Below are 15,425 nucleotides of genomic sequence, written 5' to 3'. Positions count from 1 at the left end.
TTCAGGGGCGCTATTGGCCCTGAGTTCATATTTATGGACGACAATGCGTGACCACATAGGGCTCTCGTGATTGATGAGTATCTGGAAAGCGAGGATATTCAACGAATGGATTAGCCAGCCAAATCCCCTGACCTGAATCCTATTGAACATGCTTGGGATGCTCTTGGAAGAGCTATTGCGATGCGCCAACCTCCCCCCAGAACCATTCTGGAGTTAAAAATTAATGAATGGGAGGGTCTTCCACAAGTCCTCCTTAGCTCCCTTATTAACAGCATGCATACTCGTTGTGCATGCTGTCTGTCTGTCAGGGGTTACCATACACTATACTAGAGGCAACACACACTGTACTAACCTCACTTTTATTGTCATCTTTTATCCTTAAGTTCAGACTACATTGGATTTATTGGCAATAGGTCTTGCCAGTGAATGGCACTTTCATTTTTGTTTTGCATACTTTATTATCATGGAATAAGCTATATCCATACCAATTTTTATTTATTTATATTCAGTATTTTTTGAGATATTTGGGAAAGTGTCTTCCATCTCTTAATTTTGTCCACCAGTGTATAATACAAATTCGACGATTGGATACATTAGACGATATGTTATATAAATATAGAATATTTATTATATCAGATATTATATGAGTATATTATAATAATAAGACTAAATTATTGGACGCACTGCAGTTTTTTAATAATGACATGTTTTGCACGAGTTTATAGGCAATACTTTTATATTTAAACATACATGTAATGGGTTTTTATTAAGGAGATTTTTCATATATTTCCCATTTGTATTTATTCTTAACGTATTGCATTACAATGTATACCAATTGATACACGAACATAAACAAGTGCAAACCTGTTTCAACCGCATAAAAACAATGAAGTTCTATAGCATCTCCTGATTATTAAGATTTTACATAGAATCATATAGTGCGTCTACTAATTTGGCCAGGGACTGCATTGAGTAAAATTTCATGCGAGTTCCTGAAAGAAACAATTTTTTTACCTTGGATCCGTTTGAGGCTTGATGGCAATTTTATCTTTCATCCAAGTGATCGAAATAGGTTTGTCTCCAATCGCTTCACATTTCAGTCGTGTCTTGTGATTTTTATGAACCATTTCAGCAGTGAATTTAGATAAAAAATGGGCAGCAACTGAAAAAAAAAGTTTACAAATAAATTGTATTTCAACCTTCTTGCATTTAATTTTTACATAAATTTCATCCATCACATCCTAATGTCAACCTTAAGACAACTACTCATTTGATAGTTTATTTACAAGTAATCAACACCCGAACGAGTACATCTTAAATCAGTGATTTTGTAGCGAGATTTTGATCTACATGGATCAGATAATTTGAATCTCTCATCAGGGGGTTCACGCTGATATCAGGGGGTCGCTCATCCCCTAAGATCTTGAATCCGGTCACCCTTCTAGAAATTCAACACTAATTAGAGAATAATCATCGACAGCAATTTTAAGAACATTAGCCGTGTGTAGTGTTCTAGATTGAAAAGTATGTTCATTTTGATTTTATCTGGATATTAAGAACATTAACTTACATGCTCATTTTAAAGCAACAGTATCTAAGTTTTACACATTGACAGGGGCGATAGTGGGCCCAACTCAAAAATCCTGAAAATTTCTTGAGTAAAATCATTCAAAAAATTAATATCTTTATAAATTTAGGTCATTGAAATTTTCAAAACATGATATTCTAAATAAATTATATGCAGCATTATTTAAATGAATAATTATGTGTAAGCTTACTTTTATCTCTAATCACATTTATTATTCTACCAGAAAAAATATTTACAAATGAAAGAGATGCCAAGTGCCAAGTTATAAATTGTAGTTCTAATATTTTTAAATAAAATATACAATAATTTTTATATATAAATGTGATCGATGATTTCTTAAAACTTCTGGACTAAAAATCCGGAAGTCCGGATTTTTTCCGGAGCACAATCACCTATGCATTACAATAATTACGCCTTAGATAGCATTTAAAAAAATCTTTAAGAGTCAGGGCCCAACTTAGCCTAATTGGGGCACAGGGCAAAAACTTTTTTGAGGCCGCCCTCAGCTTCACTACTTCAGTAATGAAGAACCAAACTTTATGGAGGTACTAGGACACCTCATTATAAACAACAAGAAAATTTACTAGAACCTAAAATAGCTATAAAGACCCCCCCCCCAATGGCAGACAAAACGTCGCTCTGTCCATTTTATTGATTTATTGACAATTCTATGTCCATCATGCTGATTTCAGTTTTCTGATTGCTAACTTTGTTCATCTATATGCGAAAAATTCGTATCCTTGCTGACATTAGGGCGGAATTCAGCTAAAATTTCGCAATTGCGATGGCTTAATTAAGCCAATCAAAAGCCTGTATTTTTGTATGTAAATCTTCTATTCAATTTGGAGCCCCCTCTGAAGCGGGGGCCCGAGGCAAATTCCCTGTATGCCCCTACCACAGTCAGGCTGTGATAAGAGTGTATTTTATTCCTATTAATCTGCAACTTTAAGCAATTAGATTGTCATGCTTCAGACTTAGATGTGTGGATAGTTAATACTCTGTAGAATAGCGTGGGTCAAGCTTCCGTTCTTACTTTCGCTTCACACCCGGGTAATTCAGTTTCAAAATCTGGAAATGAATCGGATGCAATCCATGACTCCTTGGACTGTTAAGTTCCCAAAAGATAGTTCATTTACGAGTACACAACGTACAAATATGGGTAATACATGGAAAGATGCATACAGCCATCAAGTTTTTGGTACAGACGACAAATGGTAACTACTATCAACAATATTCCAGTCCCGTTCATATTTTCAATAACATATTTCTTTAAACGTTTATTACAACATTCTTGGCACTGGGCCAACATGTACCCCCGTGTTTGCAGCGTTCTTGGGATTGGGGGTACATGAATTTGAATTGGGGGTACATCTATTGCTTGGTCTTTTTTTATGAATGCCCACCACAATACTGTTTAGCTGCTTTTCTGATCAGTGTGAGCCAAACTGTTATTTATTTTGTGGCTTTTATTTACATGAATGGCCACCAGAAGACTGTTTAGCAGCTCTTCTGACTTGTCTGAGCCAAACTGTTGCTTATTTTGTGGCTTTTTTTTCAATGAATAGCCACCACAAGACTATTTAGCCGCTTCTCTGATCCATCTGAGCGAAGCTTTTTTTCTATAAATAGCCGCCACAAGACTGTTTAGTCGCGAATCTGATTTATCTGAGCAAAACCGTCTCTTTTGTGGCCTTTTTCCTATAAATAGCCACCACAATCTCGACTGTAGAGCTTTTTGTGGGATTTCGATCACCATGAGCGAAGAGACACCTAATAAGGAACTGACTTTTTGCGCTTCTGTTTCTTCCTTTCGTTGTTCTCTTTTATTTTTTATCCTGCAATTGCAAATAAATAAAAAAAATGCACACTTTCCACCAGAATAAATTCAATATAGATTAAAAAATTCCTCACGTACATTCACTGTTACGAGAAAAGAAATATTTCGATCCATTAAAAACAATCAAAAACACATAATATTGCTTTGCCATAAACGAGGTAAAGTTTATTTAGTTTCCGTTCTAAAAAATCTCAAAAGAAAAAATTTTTTTTTGAAGAAAAAGAAATAAATACTTTGAAAATAACCCCTCAACACATTCCTTACTTTCAGTTCCCCATACATAAATGCGTGCATATTATCTTCGACGGTTGAAGAGAAAAAAAAATTATACTTCTTATACGCTTTCGCTGTGATTCGGTTAAAAGTTCTAAACAACAAAAAAATAATTTTTTTTTCCGAACGGAACGTTAAAAAAATCGGTAAACGACGATTTAATGACCTTTCTTTCTGCTTCTTTTTTTAATACTTTTTTTGTTGCATTTCAGAGTCTTTTCTTAAAAGTATGCCAGACAGTTAAAAAAGTTTAAAAAAAACAAACTTTTCTAACGCTCCAAGGCAGAAAAACTGACAAGATTCTGCGTATCTTAAACTTTAAATAAAAACCGCCAACGACGGCAAAATAGTCTCTATAGCTTTGTTAATGAACCGAGATATAGTAATCTGAACTAAAAAAAAAATTCTCAAAGAAGAATTGTTACAGTACATATATAAAACGGCAAACATAAAAGAACCAAATAAAGTAGGAAACTTTCAAAAATTGAATCTTTAAATTTTATCAAAGCTTTCGCATTTCAATAAATGCTACCTTATCAAAAATGCATTAAGCATCGCATACTTCTTTTCAAAAATGTGATAAAATAAGTGCTTTATAAGATTTCGGACAAATTTTCTTGTATGCAAATTAGATAAATTGAAGCCTATAGCATAAGAAGTCGCCAAATGATCCCATTTGGCGTAACTGATTTTACATGTCATTACCCATAGTGCAGCCATCCAGGGACCATTTCGACGAACACAAAGGGAAATTACGGAAACTGAAAAAAACTGAGTTTATTTTTTTCCCCTTCTCCCGTTCGTTTTTATTTTTGTATTAGCAGTAAAAGTGATTAAATGTAAATAAACAGGCTCGCTGAAACGGATTAAAAGAATAATTACGTTGAAACGTTTTGTACATTTTAAAGAGTGCTATTATAACTGTTTTCGTTTGTTTTCTTTTTTTCCTCGGTCAAGAAAAATATCTTTCCAAAAAAAAAATTTAATTGAAAATGTGGGATAAAATATTTTTTTTTAATTAAGTAACATACAAAATATTATGTACTCAAAGGAATTAGGCAAAGAATTGTTTACATTTATATGAAAAATCCTTTAGCATAACATGTTTATTTTTTACTTGGTAGAAAAAAACCTAAAAAATTGAGAAATTTTTTTTTTTAACACCAACTGTTAATTAAAATAGAATAAATATATTATTATAACTTAAACAAATAATTTCAGTTTAGTTTTCAATTATGATAAACTTAAGTCCATCGTACAGTTGAATGTTATGTGGAATAACAACATCAAATAATGTTTTTTTTTCTGTATATGAACAAGTTCATGCTTTTTAAGATAAGCCAGACTAATTTAATTTAGAGATTTTTATGCGTTTTATAGCAATAAAACTTGTCACAAATCTTTTAAATTGCAAATAGATTTGAAACAGTATTTATATTTGATGCACTAGGAAAGGAAAAAAATCTTGAAATTATGATTAACTTTAGTCCATCGTACAATTTAATGTTATCTATACATAATAATAAACGCGGCTGTGTGTGTGTTTGTTTGTCTGTCTGTAATCACAATATATCGCCCCAGAAGCCTCGCCCAGGCACGAAACTCGGCACATAATTGTGTTTTGACATAATAAAGAAGTATTTTTTTCTTTTTCAAAACTTTGGATTAGTATTTTAGTTATCAGTCATTTTGTAGAAAATCTATGCTTTTTCGTCTTCAAAGAGCCATATTCAAAAAACTATTAAAAAACGCATATACTTTTCTCCACTCTTATAAATGTATGCTAATGCGAACCTTACAATTGAAATATTAATTTTCGACAACTTAAACCAATAATATACGAAGGAATTAATAATTTAATTGTAAGGTTCGCATTAGTTTACATTTATCAAAGTGGAGAAAAGTTTTACTTTTGTATTAAAAATGTGGCAACATATTCGATACGTAAATAGAACGTCGCTTCGCTTTGATATATTTGTCGCTGTTCATCTGGATATGAAGACAAAATTGCAGGACAGGAACACTTTAATTGTCCACTAATCTTCAGATTTCCTGCTATGTTTTAAAAAACTTTATTTGTGAAAACCTTTAGCGTGGCGGACAGCTGGCCGTCTTAGGCGGCTAGTGTGGAATAAATGACAATTGAAAGTAATTTTAGGATGCTTGATATAGGGTTTAAGTTTATGCCTCTAAAATAACCATTTACGAGCAGTTTGGGTTGATTAATAAATTAAAAGGAATGGCATAATGTTTAATCTTTATTTTAAAATTGAAGTTTCTTATGTTATTACAAACTAATTTAACGTGTTAATCACAAAAGGATCTGAGGATCAAATTTACGGAAATATGGAACGGAAATTTACGGTTATTACGGAAATTTACGGAAATATTACGTTTATTTTCCCACACTAAACAATCTATCTAATATGAACAGCTTCGGTGTAACAATGAGAAAAAAAATTAATGGAATAATTTTTTGATCCCATTTTCAAATGTTCATTTTTACAGCTCCACTAACAAGCAGTTTTTTTTTTTAAAAAATAACAATTTTCGAGAATGTGTTTAGGTATTTTATAAGAGGGATTTATATTATTTTGCCCCAAAAATTATCAATTTGAAGTAGATTTGGTGGATATTTAAAATAGTAATAAAATAAATATTGGTCGCAATTTCAAATGTTCCTTTTTACAGAAGTTTTACGAACATGTAGCAATGCAGATTAACAAGTTAATTATCGTTTTTTAAAAAAAGAAATATAAAGCTTTCAAGTATGTTCTATGATTTGTTATACCGGGCTTTAATATTATTTTGCCAATAGTAATCATCTTAGAATAGATTCTTTTGATAACTAAAATGGTGGATATTTAAAATAGCAATTTAATAATGTTTGATCTAAATTTCAAAAGTGAATTTGTTTAACATCGCTAAAAAATCACAGCAAATTTTAATCTATTCACAAAATGGACAGTTAGGTACTTTATTTATGTCGCACTAGAGCTGCACAATTGGCTATTGGCGACGTTCTGGGAAACATCCCTGGGGATGATCCGAAAGCACACCATCAAAATTTCGATCACCTGAAGTGGGAATATCATTTGTGAGGCCACTTCCTCAATTTAGACTTAGATCTAAAGGGGAAGGAAATTTTCTCCTGATCCCCGTAACTATGGCACTGCTCAGTGACCGACAACAAGACTTTCGACTCCATAGATTTTACTAACATGTACTTGATGAGTCCGAGGATCGAACCCGGGCTCTTCTAGACCGGTGTCGGATTATCTAACCACTGAACTACCACTCACAAGAAAACAATTCATCAAAAATTTACAAATTTATGAAATTCAGTGAGATCCAAAATTTAATTATTAATTTTTTTTTTTGTGTTCAGTGACACAGGGTCGATTGTGATCCCAACTCAAAAATTCTGAAAATTTCTTGAGTAAAATCATCAATGACGCATTTCAAAAAATTAATGTCTTTGTAAATTGAAATAATTGCTATTTTCAAAACATGAAATTTAAAATAAATTATAAGCAGCATAATTTAAATGAATAATTATGTATAAGTTTACTTTTATCACTAATTACACTTATTATTATTAAACACCTAACTACAATAGTAATAAATAAATAAATAATAAATAAATAAATAATAATGATAACAAGGGCGCCGGCAGAATAATGTAAAAGGGGGTGCAACCCTCTAACAAACTACCCCCCCCCCAAAAAAAAACAAATTTACAAATATTCTGTTATTACTGTTTTGTTATTACTTATATAATCTTACCTATTACAATCTGTTAATTTTTTTCAACATACATTTTTTCATTGTTAACAAGATATTTAAAAAAAAGTGCGAATTTCTTGTACTTGCAAATTTTGCCACGAGAAACTATTGATGGCGCTGTCATAGCTACTGACTTTGAAACACAAATAACTACAAACAGTAGTTTCGTATACTAACGTGTTTGTGCACGCTTAAGATTTGTATTTGTTGTGTTGAATTTGTAGTGTTTGATTTGTTATTGAGCTTTAGAAGATTATATATATATATATATATATATATGCTATGTGTAAAGATCTGCTCTTACCGAAATTCATCACTGAAGCTACAGCGTGGTACGAAATGTGGTGGAATAGAGAAAATTCTTATGAATCCCTTGAATACATCGATTTGGTAATTGAGGGCACACCGTTTTATCCAGCTGTAGCGGAGGCTATCAAAATTGGCCTAACTCCTCCAGCTACTACGTGCACTATTGAACTCACTTTTAGTACAATGCGACGCATCAAAACATGGAATCGGTCTACAATGTCTCACGAGAAATTAAGTAATTTGTGCATGCTCAATGTGCATAAGAAAAGATTCAAAGATGACTCAGAATTCATTGAAAAAGTTATAAACAGATTTGGACAGCAAACAAGACGATTACTATTCTTGTTTGATTAAAAAAAATTTTAATTGTTATGTATCAATAATTATTTAATTACTTGTTTTTGAATAAAAATATTTTTAATAAAAATTTTTTATAACAAAATAGTTTTTCTGTATCTGCTTAATTGTTTAGAAAAAAAAAGCCAGAGGGGTGCAAGTGCACCTCCTTGCACCCCCCTGCCGGCGCCCTTGAATGATAATAAACGATTCATTAATTGAATAAAGCATGTTTCATCTACAATTAAATTGTATGTTTGATTCAATATTTATGATGCGTAGTCATAACTTTGCACGCGCTAGTAATAGTATAAATAAACAAATTAATAAAATAATCGACTGCGGAAACAAATTATAACGAAAACGAGAAAGTTAGTGCTAAGCGATATTCTATTGACTAAAACAAATAATTAAAGACGGATCTGTTTATACTGCTGGCAGCTTGACAACAAAGAATGAGAAAGTGTTTCGGAAAAAAATATCAAAGATAAATTAATAAATAAAATAACACAATTAAGTTCAAATAAAAAAATATCGTTTGCCAATATAAGTTCTTAGCATAACTTGTAATGAAACATGACTTCAAATTTCTGGACCTTGGAACTCCGGATCGAGGTCAATCAAAAATCCGGATTTCTTTCCGGAACACAATCATCTCTGGTACATGTAATGAAAATTTAAACCTAAATAAATAATAGTTGGTTGAAAAAAACGCATAGCATACTGTGAACTTTTAGTCGGACGACTTTGCTGAGCCCCTGGCCTATTCCATTCGAAGCCTGACACAAATAATAACCCGCATCAGATTCTGTAGCGTCTGTTATTGATAGAGATCCATTCTCGAAAACCTGGAGGTGAGGGCTGCTCACTATGGATTTGTAATCTCGAGGACTATCGCCTAAAAAAGATAAATTATAAATATAATTAATATATAATCCCATATAAACTAATTTTAATGCTTTGAATATAGCTACAGTCCCTGGCAAAATTATTGGACGCTCTATAAGATTCTATGTAAAATCTTAATTATCAGGTGATACTATACGGCTGTATTGTTTTTATGTATGTGAAACCGGTTTGCACTTGTTTACGTTCGCGTATCAATTGGCTAAACTAGACGATATATAATATAAATTCGGCGATTGGATAAATTAGACGATATATTATATAACTATAGAATATTTATTATATCAGGTATTGTATTAGTATATTATAATAATTAGACCAAATTATTGGACGCACAGTTTCTTAATAATTAATGTTTCACATGAGTTTATGGGCAATACTTTTATATTTAAGCATACATGTAATGGTTTTTTATTCAAGAGATTTTTTATATATTTCCCAATTGTATTTATTTTTAACGTATTGCATTACAATGTTAACCAATTGATACACGAACGTAAACAAGTGTAAACCGGTTTCAGTAGCGTAAAAACAATAAAGCTGTATAGTATTACTCGATAATTAAGATTTTACATAGAATCTTGAAGTGCTTCGAATAATTTGGCTAGGGGCTGCATACACTATTTAATTATATCTTGATTAATCGTATTAATAATAGTAAGAACGAATTTACTACTATATAAAAAAAGAACATCTTAGCTAATAGTCCTAAATAAAAAAATTAAACAATGAAATGGTACACTTCATTAAAAAATTAAATAAATTGCTTGGAATCAACATTCCAGCTATACTCTGAATTAGAACTAGTCCTTATTGTCTTTTTTATCATCCTGCAAGTTGAATCCCTTAATTTTTTTTTTAACAGCATTTCAAATTTCAGTTTATGTTCTTTTGCTTCTTTAAAAGTAGAAAAGATTAAGTTTCAGAATTGTTTTTCCGAAAGAGAAACATGAGATTTCTTTCATTTCTTGTTTCGATCAAATTGTTTTTTTGTTTTTCTTTATTGTTTTTAAAATTGATTAAGGAGTAGAAAAAATTAAAGTAGGTTAGTTGAAAAAAAAATCATAACATTTGTAATTGAAAGAAAAAACACTTATTTTAACCAGGTTATTTCGGAAATTCTCAAAAAACGTAGGTTTTATAACTCGATTGTAAGATCGTAATCTTGGCGATGAAATCGTAATACTTAACGGATAAATCGTAATAGTTGGCACCATTGTTAAACGACAGCAAATTAAGGATGTTTTTCAAAAGCACTAAAGATAGAAAGCTTAAATTTAAGCTTCTTTAACACGAAACAAAGCTATTATTTTAAACTAAATATACCATTTAGCTTTAAAGATTTAGATTGGTTAAGTAGCCTATTTATTTGAAAAGCTAAAAAACTTTTTTTTAAAATCGCGAATTTGGCGGCATTTATTTTTACTGAGATAAAATCCATTTATATCGGTGAATAATTTTCCCATTCTACGAATTTTTAACCGGAAAAAAATTCTAAAAAAAAATTACCGTACTGGTATGGCAAAGACAGTTCTGGTAAAAGAAACAAAAATTAGGTAACTAAACCAAAATATGCAGTTAAACTGGATATTTTGGTTTGGCAGTTTAACTGTAACTGTGTAACAGTTAAACTGCTGATTTAGTTTTGCCTTATCCAGGTAATTGTACATTTATAAATTCACATTTTTTATAGTTTAAAAAGGTTTGTAGATGTCAACATATAGATTACATCAGAAAAAAAGCAGTTAATCGACGAGAAGCAAGGTTAACAAGTGTTTACTAACTAAAATAGAGGTTATCAAACTGAACATTTTCGCGTCAACTCAAACAATATACCGGTACTGTTAAAATTAACAACTTTTGGATAAAATTACTAAGTTTTACAACATTTACTACCAAACAGAAAGGTAATAAAAACCATATTTTATGGTTAATTTTCCCAAAAATTATTCATTAGCAAAGCATTTCTTTAAAAATCACAGTGTGTTTTGGTCTTCTCTGAGAGTTTGAATGTTAAGCATATAGGTATAGGATTAGGAGTCCAAGTAGTAGTTCGCGAATAAGAAATAAAGTCATATCTTGATCTTTATTTCTCACTGTCAACACATAAACTTTAAAGCTAATTTACCCAATTTTTTTAAAAATTTAACTTAGAACGTTTAACAGCTCAGTTCTTCAAATAATGGTTTATCTATTAATTTATCAATGAAAATTAAAAGGAATCTAAATACAATAATTAATCACGAACTTGGAAACGCACTTTTGGATGCATAAAATATACAGTTTTGAGTTACATATAGAATATTATACTATAAAAAAAATGGCAGCTTGTATGCTTTTTCTAGTACATGCACAAAATTTTGTCAAAAGTTTTATGTTTATTTGGCATACTATTTATTTACTGAATTTCATTTATATAGAACTCAATTTCCTTCTTCAAAGTATCACCGTTTGTCAGGATAATCATAAGTCATAAAAAGAAAAAATTCTAACAAAATTAAATCGCATGATTTGTGTCACCATTTTGGATCTAAAAGGAAAAATCCTTCACTGCTCAACACTTAAAACGCGGTTTATTTTTATATAGTGCTCTTTTCTATAACATTGAACTGTCAATTGTTCTGTTGTCTTTTTTTTCGTAAGAAGCATTTTAATTTTTATTGGTAAATGGCATGGGGCTTACTTCGTTTGTGAAATTTAGGACACTATAAAACGATCTAATGTCAAAATACCTCATAAAAATTTTAAATAAAACAAATAATGATGAATGAGAAAAATCTATAGGAATGCAGTGTTTCTTACAGTTCCATAAATAAATGCTCGTTACTATTTCTGAGTACCAGAGAAAAATATTTTAAAACAAGTTAAATAAATAGTTAATTTTTTTCTTCTTTGAAGAGCTAACAAAAGACTAAATTTAATTTAAAAGTAACTATTTTTAATGATTTTATATTTTGTTTTCTAAACTATTTTGACATTAATCGAACAGGAAGGAAGACAAGGAACAATTATTGAATTACTGAAATGTAATTATTTGCTTTTGCCAAACGAAGGAAATATAAAATGAAAAAAAAGTACAATTTTTTACTTAAGTATTAACAATAAAGGGCATTTTAGATATATGAAAATAAATTAAGTTAGTTTAGCTTTTTTGAGAGTTTTTTTCATCGCTTAGCTGTAAATGAATTTTTTTCTGCTGTGCGTGTTCTTAGACAAAACGAAAAAATGAAAGGAATAGAACATGGAACAAAATGTTTCGTAATTCATAAGAGACTTACAAATTTAGAAAATTAGTTTCTGGTTAACAATATGTTTGAAGTATTTTAAACTATTAAGTTTATGTACGTTTTTCATTTGTGTTTTATTTAAATAAAATGATTTTTTGTTATAATAACAAGGTTTTTTTGCTGTGAGTGTTTTAAACAAAATGATTAAATAAATGAAAGAACGGGGTACAAAAATTTTGTGTAATTCACAAGAGACTTACGCATTTAGGAAATTATATTCATATTAATGATAAACTTTCATTTATTATTAACATTTTAAGTTACGAAATCAGGCACAAAAACGTACTTTCTCTGAATAAATATAAATTTTTTTCTACGGATTTAGAATTCTGATCCCCTAAATATAGGGGATAGCCGTAATCTGGGTAGTAGCCGTAATTATGGTCCCAGGTATATGGGAATTATGGTACAGTTTTGTCAGGAGAGCGGTCCGAAGTTTCGATCCCTTAATGTTAAATTGACTTTTTTCGTCAAATTATTTCGTATCATTATTTCGTCAAACTTTTTCCGTCAAATTTATTTCGTCAAATCGCGAGCACTTTTTAAGAGAACTGAAACTTTTTTACACGCATTTATTCAGAGCTATCAAGAGTTCTTGACATCAGGAGATCTCAATTGTCAGTTGGAGTTCAACAGAGCTAATTGAACGATGCGTAAAGATACACTATCGGGCGAAAATCCGGACATCCGGTTGAAACATAATGGTGACGGGGTGTTTCTAGTGGTTTGGCCAATGTTCGTTAGTTTCTGTGGTTGGAAACATGAACTGTGAGATGTATTGTGGACATTCTGGACAATGCGGCACTCACAACTCTATAGCAATATTTCGGGGAAGGCCCATTTCTCTTCCTGCAGGATAACTGCTCCATTCACAAATCGAGCCTTGCACAGACGTGGTTTGACGAAATGGGTGTTCCAAAATTGGACGAGCCTTCTCAGATCTAAATCCCATGGAACACTTTTGGGACGGTATAGAGAGCAAATTACGTAGCCAGGCAAATCGAACATCCTCACTGCAAGCACTCACTTCTGCTGCGATGGAAGCCTGATGGAAGTTAATTCCTATAGCCACCTATCAAAATCTGGTGGAAAGTCTTCCCATATAAGTGCAGGATGTACGCAGACTGCAAAAGAGGGACCATTGATATGTACTTCAAGACGCTCTAAATCCATACCATTGGGTGTCCGGATATTTTTGTCCGGATAGTGTATATAGAGTTATATTTATGCAAACATCAGCCTATAAATAGCCTAAATCAGGCTATATATAACAATATTTCACTTTTTCTTATATTCTTTGTACGTTTTTCATTTAAGAGAGAGCCCCTCTTTCTAAAAATTTTGACTACACCTGCACTAAATCAACAAGAATTATTTAGCGACAGGCAGAATGAGACAGAAGAATACAGTCCCTGAAAAAATTATTAGACGCACTATAAGATTCTATATATAATCTTAACTATCAGGTGATACTATACAGCTCTATTGCTTTTAAGCGACTGAAACCGGCTTATGCTTGTTTACGTTCGTGTATCAATTAGTTAACATTGTAATGCAATACGTTAAAAATAAATGCAAATAGGAAGCATATAAAAAATCTCCCTAATAAAAACCCATTACATGTANCCTCTTCCTAAAAATTTTGACTACACCTGCCCTAAATCAACAAGAATTATTTAGCGACAGGCAGAATGAGACAGAAGAATTCAGTCATGGAAAAAATTATTAGACGCACTATAAGATTCTATATAAAATCTTAATTATCAGGTGATACTATACAGCTTTATTGTTTTTATGTGACTGAAACAGATTTATACTTGTTTACGTTCGTGTATCAATTGGTTCACATCGTAATGCAATACGTTTAAAATAAATGCAAATAGGAAGTATATAAAAAATTTCCCAAATAAAAACCCATTACATGTATGTTTAAATACAAAAGTATTGCCTATAAACTCGTGCAAAACACGTAATTATTAAAACAGAACAGTGCGTCTAATAATTTGGTCTAATTATTATAATATACTAATATAATACCTGATATAATAAACATTCTATATTTATATAATAAATCGTCTCATTTATCCAATCGTGGAATTTATATTATATATCGTCAAATTTAACTAATTGATACACGAACGTAAACAAGTGCAAAACGGTTTCAGTCGCATAGAAACAATACAGCTGTATAGTATCATCTGATAATTAAGATTTCATATAGAATCTTATAGTGCGTCTAATGAGGGACTGTAGCACAAAAACACAAAACGGATTGTGACTTCATTACAAGTGCTTCATTAATATTCTTTTTCCGAAATTTCTGTTCTTTATCTGATTATAGTTCTCACCTTCAGCCTTTGTCCATCGCACTCGAGGTTGCGGGAAGCCTTCCGTCTGACAATCAACGACAATGTTTTTTCCCTTCACAACAAATACGTCAGAAGGCTCAATGACCCATCTTGGAGGAACTGAAAGAAAAATATAACACATGTAGAATCAATTAAACACAATAGAATGCATTAGAATAACAATAAAAATGTTGGATATGTTACAGAAAGGAATCATTTCGTTTGGATGAATGTTGTCTTTCATTAGAATAGTCCTGGAGAAAACAATGTTACGTAAAACGCATGCATGTGGTCACAAAAACGGTGAAATTTCTTTTCTCGCTTCGGCAATGGAAAGCAAAAACAAGATGGTTGCGTAGAAATAAGAATTTAAAAAGGGAACTGCTCATTTAAATAAAATAAATTTTTAATCGATTTAATGTCTAAAATTGGTTTAATGTCTATTATTTACGCAGATTACATAATCATTTCAAGCGTTATTTTTAATAATGAATTGGTCGGACAGTACCTGAAAAATCAAATTTTAAAAAATACATAGTTAAAATTTGATTTCTCAGGAACTATTCAACCGAAAGTGAGTGTATTTTTAACATTGCGAGAGCAGTCTACTTATTTTATTAGTCTATGGTTGGTACCCATTGATTTGAAGTTGAGTGGGATAAAAAATCGAGCCCTTCATAACCTCTGTGAGTGTGAATTTACTAATGCGAGAGCAGTCTACTTATTTTATTAGTCTATGGTTGGTACCCATTGAT

General features: G+C 31.2%; 1 protein-coding gene across 1 annotated transcript in view; it reads right to left on the bottom strand.

Moving 5' to 3' along the window:
* Nucleotides 1-15,425, bottom strand: part of LOC107450135 (cell adhesion molecule Dscam1-like) — a 398,660-nt gene that overhangs the window by 77,477 nt on the left and 305,758 nt on the right. Inside the window, exons 10-12 of the mRNA XM_071186796.1 lie at nucleotides 14,671-14,790; nucleotides 8,854-9,027; nucleotides 1,015-1,162 (exon numbers count right to left, since the gene is read on the bottom strand). Coding sequence (XP_071042897.1) covers nucleotides 1,015-1,162; nucleotides 8,854-9,027; nucleotides 14,671-14,790 — 442 coding nt within the window. The remainder of the gene's footprint in view (nucleotides 1-1,014; nucleotides 1,163-8,853; nucleotides 9,028-14,670; nucleotides 14,791-15,425) is intronic.

Source organism: Parasteatoda tepidariorum, chromosome 1 (genome assembly GCF_043381705.1).
Source record: "Parasteatoda tepidariorum isolate YZ-2023 chromosome 1, CAS_Ptep_4.0, whole genome shotgun sequence".
Classification (NCBI taxonomy): domain Eukaryota; kingdom Metazoa; phylum Arthropoda; class Arachnida; order Araneae; family Theridiidae; genus Parasteatoda; species Parasteatoda tepidariorum.
This window is presented reverse-complemented; position numbering and strand designations above follow the sequence as displayed.